This window comes from Phyllobates terribilis, unplaced genomic scaffold, assembly GCF_046119375.1.
Source record: "Phyllobates terribilis strain yellow unplaced genomic scaffold, ASM4611937v1 Scaffold_3__8_contigs__length_932513732, whole genome shotgun sequence".
NCBI lineage: Eukaryota > Metazoa > Chordata > Amphibia > Anura > Dendrobatidae > Phyllobates > Phyllobates terribilis.
The window spans coordinates 783,508,494-783,524,760 of NW_027362763.1; the positions used below are offsets into that span (position 1 = coordinate 783,508,494).

At 43.6% G+C, this 16,267-nt stretch overlaps 1 protein-coding gene across 2 annotated transcripts in view; it reads right to left on the bottom strand.

Moving 5' to 3' along the window:
- The window catches only part of SANBR (SANT and BTB domain regulator of CSR), a 71,664-nt gene that overhangs the window by 36,688 nt on the left and 18,709 nt on the right, over positions 1 to 16,267 (bottom strand). For both annotated transcript variants that reach the window (XM_073673348.1, XM_073673346.1), the window contains exons 5-10: positions 12,005 to 12,095; positions 10,419 to 10,657; positions 8,553 to 8,611; positions 7,097 to 7,257; positions 5,886 to 5,972; positions 5,690 to 5,800 (exon numbers count right to left, since the gene is read on the bottom strand). In XM_073673348.1, coding sequence (XP_073529449.1) covers positions 5,690 to 5,800; positions 5,886 to 5,972; positions 7,097 to 7,257; positions 8,553 to 8,611; positions 10,419 to 10,657; positions 12,005 to 12,095 — 748 coding nt within the window. The remainder of the gene's footprint in view (positions 1 to 5,689; positions 5,801 to 5,885; positions 5,973 to 7,096; positions 7,258 to 8,552; positions 8,612 to 10,418; positions 10,658 to 12,004; positions 12,096 to 16,267) is intronic.

Below are 16,267 nucleotides of genomic sequence, written 5' to 3' on the forward strand. Positions count from 1 at the left end.
CAGGCACAGACCCCTTGACGATCCCGACCAGGTCCAGGAGGAGCCGCCGACAGCAGCGCTGCATTGCCGCACAGAGACTGTTTCCCAGCACTGCATTTCCAATGCCAGCCGCCGGCCAATCAGAGGCCAGCAGCTGATATCTGCGTGTCGGCGCAGCGAGTATGACGTCATTGCCATACGCAGCTATCAGCTGCTGGCCTCTGATTGGCCGGCGGCTGGCATTGGAAATGCAGTGCTGGGAAACAGTCTCTGTGCGGCAATGCAGCGCTGCTGTCGGCGGCTCCTCCTGGACCAGGTCGGGATCGTCAAGGGGTCGGACTCTGTGGTGCCTGCGGGCCACATCTGCAGGAAGGCCGCCGAGGGAACGGAGGACAGGTGAGAATCCATCTTTTTTTTTTTTTTCTATTTTATGTGTGTGAAGAACAGGGGGCACATAGCCACAAGAGGGGACCTGAATGGGCCACATAGCCACAAGATGGGGACCTGGATGGGGCACATAGCCACAAGAGGGGACCTGGATGGGGCACATAGCCACAGGATGGGGACCTGGATGGGGCACATAGCCACAAGATGGGGACCTGGATGGGGCACATAGCCACAAGATGGGGACCTGGATGGGGCACATAGCCACAAGATGGGGACCTGGATGGGGCACATAGCCACAAGATGGGGACCTGGATGGGGCACATAGCCACAAGAGGGGACCTGAATGGGGCACATAGCCACAAGATGGGGACCTGGATGGGGCACATAGCCACAGGATGGGGACCTGGATGGGGCACATAGCCACAGGATCGGGACCTGGATGGGGCACATAGCCACAAGATGTGGACCTGGATGGGGCACATAGCCACAGGATGGGGACCTGGATGGGGCACATAGCCACAGGATGGGGACCTGGATGGGGCACATAGCCACAGGATGGGGACCTGGATGGGGCACATAGCCACAGGATGGGGACCTGGATGGGGCACATAGCCACAGGATGGGGACCTGGATGGGGCACATAGCCACAGGATGGGGACCTGGATGGGGCACATAGCCACAGGATGGGGACTTGGATGGGGCACATAGCCACAGGATGGGGACCTGGATGGGGCACATAGCCACAGGATGGGGACCTGGATGGGGCACATAGCCACAGGATGGGGACCTGGATGGGGCACATAGCCACAGGATGGGGACCTGGATGGGGCACATAGCCACAGGATGTTTGCCATTATTACTATATGATGCTAATTGTAAGACAATATTACTGAATGTGGCCAATTGGGGGAAACAAAATTGTAAAAATCAAAAAAATAAAAATAAAGCATGAAAAAATATTGGGCACTAAAAATGCTGTTTTATATGTAAACTAAAGTAAACACAAAACAGTGCACGTTTATTATCACCACATCCATAACGACCCAAGCTATAAAAAAAATAAACACGGAAAAAATGTTCAAAAGGTGTATACAAAAAAAAATGGTGTCACATTGAACAAAGAATGCGGCCCCCCAAATTCAAATTTTTTCCATGTGCGGCCCATATACCCAGCCGAGTTTGAGACCCCTGCCCTACACAGTATGATGGTCACCGCAACATCTTAAACAATATGATATCCAAAACAGCCCCGTTATATACCCTGTGATATACAGCACAGCCCCCATGTAGTATAATGTTCACCATAGCCTTCCAATATACAGTATGATGTCCACCACAGCCCCTTATACAATATTGTCACCACAGCCCCCCATACAGAATGATGTCCTTAACAGCCCCCTATACAGTATGGTCACTACAGCCCCCTTTACAGTATGAGGTATCCACAGCCTCCAGTATAATGTCCCCCACTATCAACTATACATTATGATGTCCTTCACAGCCCTCTATGTAGTATGAGGCCCCCACAGTCCCCTATACAGTATGATACCTTCCACAGCCCCCAGTATAATGTCCCCCACAGCACCCTATACAATCTATACAATATGATGCCGTCCACATATCATATAAAGTATGATGTCCCCACAGCCCCTCGTATGTCCCCATAGCCAGCCCCACGAATATATATTCCCACAGTGAGCCCCACGAATATATGTCCCCACATGGCCCTCTTGTTATGCCTCCATTCACTGGCAAACTAATATAAAATAAATTAAAAAAAGCTTATACTCACTTAATCCAGGCTCCCCGTCCAGATCAGCTCCGTCTCCTCTTCTTCTATGAAGTACAGCAGTTCCCGGCGGTGCATGGAGCTAATTACAGCTCCTCTGCTTCTGTCCTGGGCGGCTCTCGCAGCAATTGTAATCGAGTCTGACAGGCACAAATACAATGGGGTACGGGGAGGGAGCGACGGCCATATTGCAGAAAGAGAGAGGGGTGACACTGCTCCCCTATGTGCCTGTGCCTAGACAGTCACTGTGCTGAATTCCTACGGCTAGAGGAAGGTGCCGGGTGGCCACAGGCAATGTCATTCTTTCCCCCAATAGAGTGCCCTCCTTGTGAAGGCAGGAGGTAGCACCCTAGGCAGGTTCCTACCCTGCTTACCCCTTGTCCAGGCCCTGGTCTTATTCATACACTCTATTGTATGTTTTTTTTAAACAGATAACTTCCATAAAAATATTACTGAGTTATGTCCTACTTTGGTCTAATTCAAACACCAAACTCGCCTATTCTAATCATTGGGTGAGCGAAAAGCACACAGATGCTATCCATGTGCTGCCCGTTTGAACCACAGACGGGTAAATGAGGCATTAACGTGGAATGGCTGTTGGCTGAATTATGGTTTGGCCAATCGTTTGGCCGGCTCTCCTATGCGCAGGATCACTTGCTCTGCTGAGCGCTCTTGTGTTATCCGTAAGAAAGCCCCTGCCAGACTTACCGGGCAGTGGCTTATCTCTTTGAGGACTAAAAAAGGAGCCAATCCAAAATCGGACAGATCAGATCCTTAGCTCCTGAAAAGCAACTGCTGGGGTCATCCTAAACATTAGACAGTCAGCCGAACACGTGGCTATAGGTGGATTTTGGCCGACGTTATTTTAATTTGTATGAAGGCCTCTGGGCTCTATTGATGTGGCATGTTTACTAGTACAATCCCAGCTACACGCATGATAAGTATAGGCAGTTAGATCAGTTGATGACAAGGAAATGTAAAGGGTAGAGTAAAGTTAAGTTCACACTTTGCAAAAAAATTCTGCTGCACATTTGGTCACAAATACAATAATAGGTACACTCTAAACATTCCGGCAACCCCTTCTAAATTGGTACTGCTGTGTGAGTCTATGTGTCGCCCTCCAAAAGAACAAATAACTAGCCAGGTCATATCCATGTTAACAGTGGGCTCAGATACACTCCAGAGTAAAGCCCTCTATACACCTTAGATAGCTGTCGGGCGAACCATTGTTCATTCATTGGCCGAGTGCTCCTATGTTCTCTATGCGTGAGCTGCTGCCAGACATCTCTTGTGGCTTATCTTTACGGAGAACAGTTCGAAATCAGACATGCTGGATCCTCAAATCCCCAAACATTCATCTGTCTGGCCCCCCCCCATACACAACAGACTGTCCGTCGAACCTGTCGATATTGGCGGGTTTGGCTGACATTAATCTAACACGGGGATGTCAAACTCAAATACAGAGAGGGTCAAAATAAAAACTTGGACAAAGTCATGGCCAACCTTAATATCTATTAAATAATATCTTATATGTAATCACAAAGGATAAAAACCTTGAATTAATAAATAATACAGATAATAAAGTATGATGCTGCCCCAAACATAGTATGATACCCCCACAGTGAATTCCTCCACAGTACCCTCCACAAGCACAGTATGATGACCCTACTCTACCCCCCCCCCCAGCAAAGTATGGTGACTTCAACACAGTATGATGTCCCAACAGTGATCCCCACACAGACCTCCACAAACTATAATGGGCCCCACATAGTCCTCCATATAGTATAATGGGCCCAATATAGTCCTCCATACAGTATAATGGCACCACATAGTCGTCCATACAGTATAATGGCACCATAAAGTCCTCCATACTGTATAATGGCCCCACATAGTCCTCCATACGGTATAATGGTCCCACATAGTCCTCCATACAGCATAATGGGCCCCACATAGTCCTCCATACAGTATAATGGGCCCCACATAGTCCTCCATACAGTATAATGGGCCCCACATAGTCCCCCATACAGTATAATGGCACCACATAGTCCTCCATACAGAATAATGGGCCCCACATAGTCCTCCATACAGAATAATGGGCCCCACATAGTCCTCCATACAGAATAATGGGTCCCACATAGTCCTCCATAGAGTATGATTGGGGACGCGGTGCTGGCATTACGGGCTAAATATAATCACCTTACGGGCCTAATATAATCACCTTACGGGCCTGTTTGATATATGTGGTCTAACATGTATTGATGCCTGTATAGTGAACATGTTTGGTCACAGACCTCTTTAGACAAGTCTACAACTCTACCTTTTGGACTGATTTTACTGAATTAAAATTTCTTTAAAATACCTTTTGTGGGGTTGTCTGGTCTTCTGATTAAGTCTGCAGTCACTCTATGTGCGTAAAGACTTCTGAATCCTGACACCGTACGGTTTGATATGCAGACATGCGGTCATGTGTAGACTAGACATGCTCGGCCTCACTTAATTCACTTGTATCGAGATAAGCCAGTCACATGTATTCAGAACATGGCCGGAAGTATGCAAATCTCGTACCTGAGGTCAGGTGACCGCCAGCTGTCACCGGCAATACTGGAGAATCCTGACAGTGTGCGCACTGTACTTTATCAGGATCCAGAAGTTTGCAGCCAGAGTAACAGAGTGACTGCAGACTTTTATCAGAAGACCAGACAACCCCTTTAATGATTCTAAGACTACATTCCCACTATGAGCTTTTGATGTTGCCAATTTTCTGCAGCATTTGTGCACCTATTAAGTATATTAGGTTACTAGTGTTTATTCAGTGCATTTTTTACGTGTGTTTTTATTGTGTTTTTGATCCTGCGTTTTTTTGTCTCTTTTAGGTATGTCATGCTTTAATCAAAGCTGCTTTATTTTTGATACTTCTGGAAATTTGGCTTTGACAAAACTTTATTGATATAGCCCATGCTGATCTTGTGCGGATTACATGTGTTTTTTTTTTATCTTGCAGATTTTCCGCATCTAATGTAAGTCTATGGGGAAAATCTGCACAGAAACCTCAGCGTACCCGCAAGAGAAATTGACATGCTGCAGATTTGAAACCCGCAATGCAGGTCACTTTACACGGAGTTAAAAAAAAACACAGTGGACATGAGATTTCTATAAATCCCATCCACTTTAATGGAACTGTAAGATGTTGCAGATTTTTTTGTCGCAGAGAAAGTACTCAGCGTCACAAACTAACAGACGTCACTTAATAAATTCATTTCAAGAATATACAAGCGTCTGGGCCAGAACTGAGAAAAGGTTGTGCGCTCTGATGCATTCGGGACATAACACTGTAGCAAGCAATCAGCCTCTCATATACAATACATTTGCAATGGAAATCAGGCTCCGTCTTTGCCCTGAATCACGGTTCATTAAATAATCCAAAGAGCCGTCAAGACACAAGATGAGGAGGAAGTCTGGATCTGGTTTCTTACACTTTAGTTATCCCGTACTCGATTTCAACATTGAGTAAGGTAACGTCGGAGATGAATATACCTGATGTGAAAGTAAACAATATTTCCATATTGGTCGATGTTGATTTTCCCAGACAGACAGGCAATCTTCTGCTCAACGTCCTTTGTCAGCAGCTTCTTACACAAACAACATCTACAAGGGATATTTACACATCAGTCTCTACAAGGGCCAATCTACATTCACCCAGGGAAGCCCATGCTTGTATACGGGTATTTACCTGTATAGTGTCCCAGCATTGGCTGGAGAATCCGGATTTTTATACTCGTGGTCAAACAGCCTTTCAATTTTCTTGCAGAATATTTTGCTGGTAAAACAAAATATCAAGAACTCAAAAAATCATTTGCAATTTATTTGTGTTATTTTATTTGTGAAACTTTTTAAAAAAAAGTTGCCAGGACTCTTGGAGAAAGTTTGTAACTCCAGCTCCATCGCCTGCAGTGAATGACCACTCTTCTTGTACGTACGCTCCTGCAGAAAAAGCTGTCAATCACTCAGTGTGGGCGGAGCAAGCAGGAGTCACAAGATTTCCCTAAAAGTCCTGGGAGTAGATTTAAAGATCTACTGAAAAAGATCACTAAAACAATATATCCGAGCTCATTATTTTCCCATTTATCTTAAAAGGAAATCTGGCACCCTCAACAAGCAAATTTAGCTACTTAAACATTTGCATAGAGAACATAGCCCGTATTATCATGCCAGTAATATTAGTTTAGTGGTGTAGTTGCAGATAAATTTCCTTTTAATCTATATGCAAATGAGGGCACTTTGGTGCACCCTTGGTGTGGCCTATAGCTTGGTGTACCGTCACACCCTCCGATTTGCATATCCAGCACTATCCCCAAGCTTAAATCACAGTGATCGCTCTCTCACAGCTCAAATACCTGTTCCTGCTCGTGCGCACTGACACTGGAGGAGCACTGCGGCGCACTCCGTGTGGGTGCGGGAACACTTTGATCTCAGGCTCCTATCGGAAGCCGTGTAGCAAGCAGGGGCCACAGACTGGCAGGTGATGAAGATCAGAGTTTTGCCACGCTCACACTGAGTGCATGGCCATCCGAACATTAGCGCGCCGCTGTGCTCCTCCAGTGTTGGTGCGCACATGCAGGAACAGGGATAGGAGTTTAGGGAGCGCTCACGGTGAGGAAGCAAGTGCAGTTATTCCAGATCAGGGTTAGTGATAGACATGTAAACTGGAAGGCATAACAGTACACTGAGCCATAGGCCACATGAAGAGTGCAGCAAAGCGCCCTCAACTGGATTAAATTCATATGGATTTAAAGTGAATTTATCTACAATGCTAAAATGTATATTGCTAGTATGATTTTTATAGGGGTTAAGTCCCCAATATAAATGTTTAATTTGCATGTTGCGGGTCACTAACTCCCCTTAAACTATCAGATAGTTGACCTATATAATTGTTTTTTTCACCTCTTAAACTTGTCTTTCTTGTCTTTGATGTCATCAGCTTCATTGTGAGTGAAGAGATCGGTAATCCTTGTTAGGAGGTTTGCATTGATGCAGTTCATATTGCATGGCGTGGCTACAATAGCGCTCATGTTTTTGTGACAGTAGTCAATGCATTCTTCTACCTATATCAAGAAAAAATAAGAATATACTACAAATGCTACTGCCATTAGGAGGCTCCTGCTCTGCCCTTATGTACATTGCTGTCGGCTGACACAAGGTGAGGCTTTAATACTGGAGACAGGATAGGACCGTCCAGATTGGGTACACCTTGTCGCGGTGGGATGGCTTTTCCGCTTTTTGATAAATATAGTGTTAACTAAGTACCCTATGTTATTTACATATACTATTACTGCTTACTTATTTACTTACTACAGGGTATATGCTTACTTTGTGCTTTTTTGGGGTTTTGTCCGTCATTAGGAGGGAAGTCAGGAAGCTTGTGGCAGGTAGCCAAAAAATTGCGTCATTTAAAGGGGAGTTCAAGGCATCGAATATCGATGACTTATTTTTAGGTTAAGTTACCACTATCAGATAGGTTGGGTCACACTTGAATAGGAGCTGTTGTGCAGTACCGGCAGTACTGTGCTGTTCAGCTCTATTCAATAATTACATCCAGGTCTCCAGTGAAGCTAATAACAGCTGATCGTTGGGTGTGGTGGGTATCGAACCACCACTGATCTGATATTGGTGATCTATCCTAAGGATAAATCATCAATAATAAATGCCCAGCTTTGATGAATCAAGCTAACTATCCAAACAGTCATTGTACAGGAATTCCCCCTGTCTGAGCCTCTGCTCCACACTCCTGCACTCAGACAAGGGAATTCTGTACTCTGATTGTTGGAATATAGTGTAGGGATCTTGTTGAGCAGCAGTTGGAAGCAGCTTATAAAAGGAGCATGAACTGGGCATTGAAACAGCTCTGCAGAATAGTGATTGGAAGAGAAGGAAGCAAAATAAGGTAGTGAATGATATTACAAAAATGTCATAACTTTGTAAATGCTAAAACTTTTGCAGTGATCTTACATAAAACTAGAAGATACTATTATAAAAACATATTTGTAATAACAAAAAACTCAAATGGTGAAGAATTTGTAGGATTCTTAAAGAGGCTGTTCCCTTTTAAACTTCTCCTCTGGCTACAATTTCATTTTCCCCAGGTCACCTAGAGAGCGCGGCAGCCAATCAGTGAGCTCAGTGGCTTTATCGGGTCATTCACGTGTAGAAGGAACGCCCTGTTTAACCTTCTACTCACTATGGTAACGCCCCTGCAGACAATCCCCTCCCGCAAACGATGATTTATTCACTACCACTTATTCTTCTTTCTCCCTGCCATGATACTTTCTACCCCTGACCAAATCATCTCTGTATATAGACTTAAGAAAAAAAAAAGACAGTGGAGCCTTTATTAACTTACTAGTGAATCCATCTTTAGAAATTCAGACGAAATTAATATTGAAATAACATTTCCAGGTTCTGTAACAGAAGACATTTACATTCAGAGAGAGCTTTACCCAAAATATTTTTTAAGGAGGTTTTTAAATTAGTATTGTAACAAACACATGCTCACCCCACCAAGTGTTATATTATGATTATTACTACTTCTTTAATACAACATTTGTAGACTGAAGCTTTCCTATTGTTAAACTAAGGCATCGGTGATCTACACAGGGCTTGTGAGAGATCTACCAGTAGATCCTGAAATAATGACTTCTAGTCTAACTAGACTGGAGTTTACTCACAAGTAACATTTACCACCTATCTATACGAAAAATTGTCTCTTCAGAGAGGAAGAGGACCAGAACTCTAGTGCCACCTATAGGAAGCAGCGATCCTAAAAGTCAATATTGACTTTCTAACGAGCCTTGTCACATGACATAGGATAAAAGCCAAAACCAGGAATCTCAATTTGCGGACACAGCGTTTCGTATACTGCTCATCATCAGTGCAAAGTGTGAGATCTGGTTTGGCTGGGTGAGAGGTGTCTGACTGTGATCCAAGGGGTAACATTTCTCCTTGCAGAGAGTGACATGTCAAGCCTGACATACCAAGGTAAGCAGACTATTAAGCCTTGCAATGCTCCTCTGGGAAATTAAATATGAACATTGTTTCTTCAGAGAGGAAGAGGACTAGAACTCTAGTGCCACCTATTGGAAGTAGCAATCCTAAAAGTCAATATCGACCCTTTAACAAGCCTTGCCATATGACTTACGATAAAAGCTTAGGTTTGGCTTTTATCCTAAGTCATATGACAAGGCTCGTTAAAGGGTTGATATTGAATTTTATGATTGCTAATTCTAATAGGTGGCACTAGAGTTCTAGTCCTCTTCCTCTCTGAAGAAACAATGTTCATATTTAATTTCCCAGAGGAGCATTGCAAGGCTTAAAAGTCTCCTTACCTTGGTATGTAAGGCTTGACATGTCACTCTCCGCAAGGAGAAATGTTAACCCTTGGACCACCTATGCATAAAATAGATATGAAATGTAAGATCACTGAAGGTGAATGTGGAGAAATCCACTGACAAATTCACCAGCTGAGCATGCACTCTCCGGATTTGATGAAAGCAGCCAGTGCTGTGCTCAGGTCTATAGCGTTTGAATGAAATGGCAGCGCACATGAATGACCAAATGCAGCTTCTCCTAGACAGCCTAGTGAAATGCAGCCATTAATTTAATTCCTGTGCTGTTTAGGACCTATAATATACAGAGAACTTAAGAAAATTTGAGGACCAAAGTGAAAATACTAACAGCCATGGTATTTTACTAATCATGAAAATTAACCGGGAGTTTAAAGAGGATGTGGCACCAGATCAAAAGGGGAAGTTTTGCTCTTGTTTTTTTCCCTCTACTTCCCTAATTATCCAGTTTTATGAGTTTGTTGTTTTTTTTTTTATAAATCCATAATACGGTTGTCCCAGACATACGGGCCTTTTTATTTAGTGCGATTTTTTATGGTCTTTACTTACCAAAGGGGGTGTAGCTCACAGGGAAATAATACAGAATAGCCATGCCCCCTTAATAAAAACATAATATTACCGTATGACAGATTTTAGAAAAAAAAACAACATAAAACAGCATACTCAAGGATACAGTGGGAACAATAGAAGAGCAAAACTTGGGCACTTCTGACTTGCTGACAGTTCCTCTGTAAATGCTGAATGTGGTCCCAGTACGTGATGCGCAGAGAGGCCTCGTTTTTGGTGAATGTGATGTTTACATTTAGTTTAATTTTTGTATTATTATTAGTAAAACCAAAACTGAGATAAAACGGCACGACACTAACCCAGTTTTGGTACGTCCAGTTGGTCACCTTCATTTGAGTTCCGCTTGACATACTTTATCAACCAGTTAAAGATTTGAACATCACAATGGACGGAGATGTCAACCTCCTCCCATCGCTGGGCATCTGTAGATAAGTATTCTGCAAAGTACTTCATCTCAGATATAAGCAGATCCCGCGGACACATAAAGTCTTCCCTCAGGTTCTTGGCTTCATCACATACATGAATCACCATGTTAGGCCTTAAAAAGAGGGAAAATAAGAATCCGTTCTTATCCATCATGCACTAGATTTAGGTTGCGTCCATGCTGTGAATGCTAGAGGGGTTGGCCACCACTTTCAATCATTTTCTTAATGAGTCCAGGATGGGAAGACAATGTTTGAAGAACGACTTTAACTTTTTCATACTAATAAAAATGAAGTTGCACGCCATTACATTTTGCAAATCTGGAATTATGCGCATCTCTATGTATATATCTGTATGCAAGCACGTACAATGTGTTACATGTGACTTTTGTAGGAGCTATTATAAGCAGACATCTGGCCATAAATACATCACATAACATCTAATGATGGTGTTCTCGGTCATTACTGGTAATCTGCAGGAAAGAACTAAGCACAAGCGATCAATGCTAATAACATTTATTGTTTCAGATCACAAATAAACGGATTGGTATTGGCTTTGGATTGATTAAAACAGATGCTAAATAAAGCCTTGGGATGATGAATGCCATTACTAGGCCAGGGTTACACAAGCATATCGGACGAGTGCTATCTGATTTTTTTATTGCACGCGAACCAATGTTATTGAATGGGGCAGTGCTGATGACCAATTTCTTTAACTGATAGAATCTGTCTGGGAAATCGGATGAGACTCATCCACTCAAGTCTATGGGTGCGTGAAAAACATTGGACTGCACTCGGACTCTGCTGTCAATTGGGGCGTGACTGCCGATGTCATGCTGATTGACAGCCGGCTCCCCACTGCCTAGCTGTGGGAAGCCAGCTGTCAATCAGTATGATGCAGGCAGTCACGCCCCAATCGACAGAGCAGCCTGGAAGAGCGGCCCTGTTGACATGAAGCAGCAGAATCGCCGGTAAGAGCAGTCTGTGACTGTTCTCAGCCAGCGACGGGTAGAACAAGCAGGTAGTTAGCAACTATCTACCCGTTAGTTCTTAGGCTCATAGTAAAAAAACATAACATAGTGCCGGCAAACCCCTTTCACAATCTGTAATACTTCACACAGCGCCATCTACTGTCCGCTCAAGATAGAAGTTAGCATAAGCCTGCAGCTGTGGTATACTCCAACAGCTGCATGTTGAACTTTGTGGCAAATCTCTTATAATATACCCCCCGTTTACTAACAATAATACTTGAAATATTCAATATCACATAAGTGGATAAAGAGATGTTGGATTGGCTGCAGTTTGCGTCATTGCTTTTCTCATTAATTTACTAATGGTTACTTCCTTGGTAAATAGTTCTTATATTTGGGGATTTTCTGACAGAGGTGATCACACACAAGTCTTTTCATAAATTCATTGACTAGAACATATTTAATTATCATCACTGTGACACATGCACATACCCATGGCGTCCTCCTGTACTTTCTTCATCCATTGATGGAGATTTTCCATTTTCTGTAGGACACTTTCTTGTTGAAGAAGCACCAGATCTTCCTAAATACAAGAAATATCATTGCTACGTGTAATTATGTATCTGCTGGATTTAAAAAAAGATATGTACCATATCAGGGGTGGATTATGGAGATGGCAAAAGGGGCAATTGTGCCGGGGTCTCCTCCTCAGAGGGCTACGTGCGCTGCTCACTACACTGTGCGCACAATTATTAGGCGCGTGAATATTCTAGCAATATCATCATTCTTATGCAGATTTTCCAACTGTGCGCTGTATAACCTTGAATGCTTAAAGGATGAAGCCGATCAGGTGATGTGTATTTGTGTAATGAGGAGGGTGAGGCCTAAGGATACAACATCCTTTACCAAGGTGTGCAGAATTATTAGGCAGCTTGTTTTCCTCGGACAAAATGAGCCAAAAACACTGAAAAATCAAAAATTGTTAGAAGTCTTACAGAGTGATGCAGATCTGTTGGAATTGCTAAGACATTGGGATGTGATCACAGAAGCATCAACATTTTTTATTGCAAATAGTCAACAGGGTCACACAAAAAACGTGTCAAGTCATGTGCACCGACACTGGTAAGAGACGGCTGGGCTCTTCAAAGTACATTTTCTCCGAAATCTCGGAGCATTTTAAATAAAAATACAGTACAGACAAAAAGTTTGGACACACCTTCTCATTTAAAGATTTTTCTGTATTTTCATGACTATGAAAATTGTACATTCACACTGAAGGCATCAAAACTATGAATTAACACATGTGGAATTATATACTTAACAAAAAAGTGTGAAACAACTGAAAATATGTCTTATATTCTAGGTTCTTCAAAGTAGCCACCTTTTGCTTTGATGACTGCTTTGCACACTCTTGGCATTCTCTTGATGAGCTTCAAGAGGTAGTCACCGGAAATGGTTTTCACTTCACAGGTGTGCCCTGTCAGGTTTAATAAGTGGGATTTCTTTCCTTATAAATGGGGTTGGGACCATCAGTTGTGTTGTGCAGAAGTCAGGTGGATACACAGCTGATAGTCCTACTGAATAGACTGTTAGAATTTGTATTATGGCAAGAAAAAAGCAGCTAAGTAAAGAAAAACGAGTGGCCATCATTACTTTAAGAAATGAAGGTCAGTCAATCCGAAAAATTGGGAAAACTTTGAAAGTGTCCCCAAGTGCAGTTGTAAAAACCATCAAGCGCTACAAAGAAACTGGTTCACATGAGGACCGCCCCAGGAAAAGAAGACCAAGAGTCACCTCTGCTTCTGAGGATAAGTTTATCCGAGTCACCAGCCTCAGAAATCGCAGGTTAAGGCTGAGTTCACACGATGCGTTTTTCATGCGTTTCCGCGGCGTTTTTGCAGTTGCGTAAACACCGCGGAAACGCATGAAAAACGCATGGTAGAAGGGCAGCAATGTTCCCCAATGGAAATCCGCATGTGCTGTGCCCATGATGCGGATTTTTCCGCAGCGTAAACGCTGCGGTCAAAAATCCGCAGCATGTCAATTAATTTTGCGGAAACGCTGCTCTTTTGCCGCCATTGACTTGCATTAGACCGCATGGAATCCGCATCACTGTATATGTTGATGCGCTTTTCATGCGGTCTAATGTGCGGATGGTACCCGGGTGTGGATGAGAGGACTCTCATCCAGACCCAGGTACCAAAAGAATAAAATAAAAAATATATATATTCTCACCTTCTGACGGCCCGCGCTGCGTCCTGCCGGCTTCCCGGGCACTTCACGGTTGAATGAAGAAGGACCTTCGCTGACGTCAGAGTCATGTGACGGGTCACGTGACGCTGACGTCGGAAGGTCCTAAAGTCTTCACTGCCGGCAGCCGGGACCGATGAAGCAAGACACCGGGGGCCATCAGAGGGTAAAGTATAGATTTATTTTTTATTTTTTGACATTCACACACTATATAAATCCATGCCGGTTGCATGGATTTATATAGTGTGAAGTTGACAAGCACTTTCCAAGTGATGCTAAAATCGCTTGGGAAGCGCTTGTCAACCCGCATGCGGAAATGAAAGTGAAGACCGCTTCATTTCCGCATGTCCCTGGCAGGAAACCGCATGTACAATCCGCATGCGTTTTTTCCTGCCAGAGAGATGCAGAAACGCTCAGGAAAAAATCCTGAGCATTTCTGCATCGTGTGCACATACCCTAACAGCAGCTCAGATTAGAGACCAGGTCAATGCCACACTGAGTTCTAGCAGCAGACACATCTCTACAACAACTGTTAAGAGGAGACTTTGTGCAGCAGGACTTCATGGTAAAATAGCTGCTAGGAAACCACTGCTAAGGACAGGCAACAAGCAGAAGAGACTTGTTTAGGCTAAAGAACACAAGGAATGGAAATTAGACCAGTGGAAATCTGTGCTTTGGTCTGATGAGTCCAAATTTGAGATCTTTGGTTCCAACCACTGTGTCTTTGTGCTACGCAGAAAAGGTGAACGGATGGACTCTACATGCCTGGTTCCCACCGTGAAGCATGGAGGAGGGGGTGTGATGGTGTGGGGGTGCTTTGCTGGTGACACTGTTGAAGATTTATTCAAAATTGAAGGCATACTGAACCAGCATGGCTACCACAGTATCTTGCAGCGGCATGCTATTCCATCCGGTTTGCGTTTAGTTGGACCATCATTTATTTTTCAACAGGACAATGACCCCAAACACACCTCCAGGCTGTGTAAGGGTTATTTGACCAAGAAGGAGAGTGATGGGGTGCTACGCCAGATGATCTGGCCTCCACAGTCACCAGACCTGAACCCAATCGAGATGGTTTGGGGTGAGCTGGACCACAGAGTGAAGGCAAAAGGGCCAACAAGTGCTAAGCATCTCTGGGAACTTCTTCAAGATTGTTGGAAGACCATTTTCGGTGACTACCTCTTGAAGCTCATCAAGAGAATGCCAAGAGTGTGCAAAGCAGTCATAAAAGAAAAAGGTGGCTACTTTGAAGAACCTAGAATATAAGACATATTTTCAGTTGTTTCACACTTTTTTGTTAAGTATATAATTCCACATGTGTTAATTCATAGTTTTGATGCCTTCAGTGTGAATGTACAATTTTCATAGTCATGAAAATACAGAAAAATCTTTAAATGAGAAGGTGTGTCCAAACTTTTGGTCTTTACTGTATACCTGGCTAGAATCATGCATCCAGGCTCTGATTGATGCTTACTGGGGTTTAGGGCAGCAAAAATCAGGTAACAGGTTTCCTTTAAATCCTCCCCCCAAAAAATTGTCATATGGGAGAGTACTGCTATTATATTTGCTGCCTAGTGAGTACCATTTATCTTGATGAACTATAACCTAACAATAGTATAGCTGGTAGGGATGAGCAAGCGTGCTCGTTTAACCCTTTAACCGAGCATGCTTGGGTGCTTACCGTGTTCGAGTCCCTGAGTCTGCATGATTTATGGCTGTCAGACAGCCTCAACATGTGAGGATTCCCTAACAAACAGGCAATCCCTGCATCTGTTGAGGCTGTCTAACAGTCATAAATCATGCAGACCAGGGACTCGAACATAATATAAGAGCATGCCAAAGATACTTGGTTAGCACCCGTGTTTGCTCGATTAAAGGGTTAGACGAGCATGCTCGCTCATCACTAGTCAGCACCTATGTCCTGCAGCAGCTTCTCCCCAGAGTTAGTGAGCTTATCCACCACTCCTGTCACATTGCACAGCAGTTGGTTTAACCCATAATGTGTCTCACTAAGCAGACCCTCAGTGTACTGCCCCCTGTATACTGTAATGGAAGCATTGGATTTGCTCCCACAAGCATCCTGTATGCACCATTGGGGAGGGGGACATAATGAGAACAGGGTGCTTGTGGAAGTAGATGCAATGCTTCCATCACAGTGTAATGTAAGGGGGCAGTGAGGGTCTGTCCGGCCAGCTGTATGGAGTTTGTACCAATAAGCAGAAAACTCAGAGGAGGAGACAGGCGCTGACCGATCACTGCCAACAGCTGTACTCCAAATGAGTATGCTGTGACATCGATGTACCTGAACGCAGGCAAGTGAGCTGGGGGAAAGCAGGGATTTGGAAGCCACCAACAAGCATTTTTTTTACAGGAATGAAGGCAAATTCCCTAATAAAATGATTTGTAAACTTTTATAACTTTCCACACTAGAAAAAAATTAAAGTTTAATTACGCTTTAACTTTTGACTTCAAACTTTGGAATACGCATCATACACATGAATAACA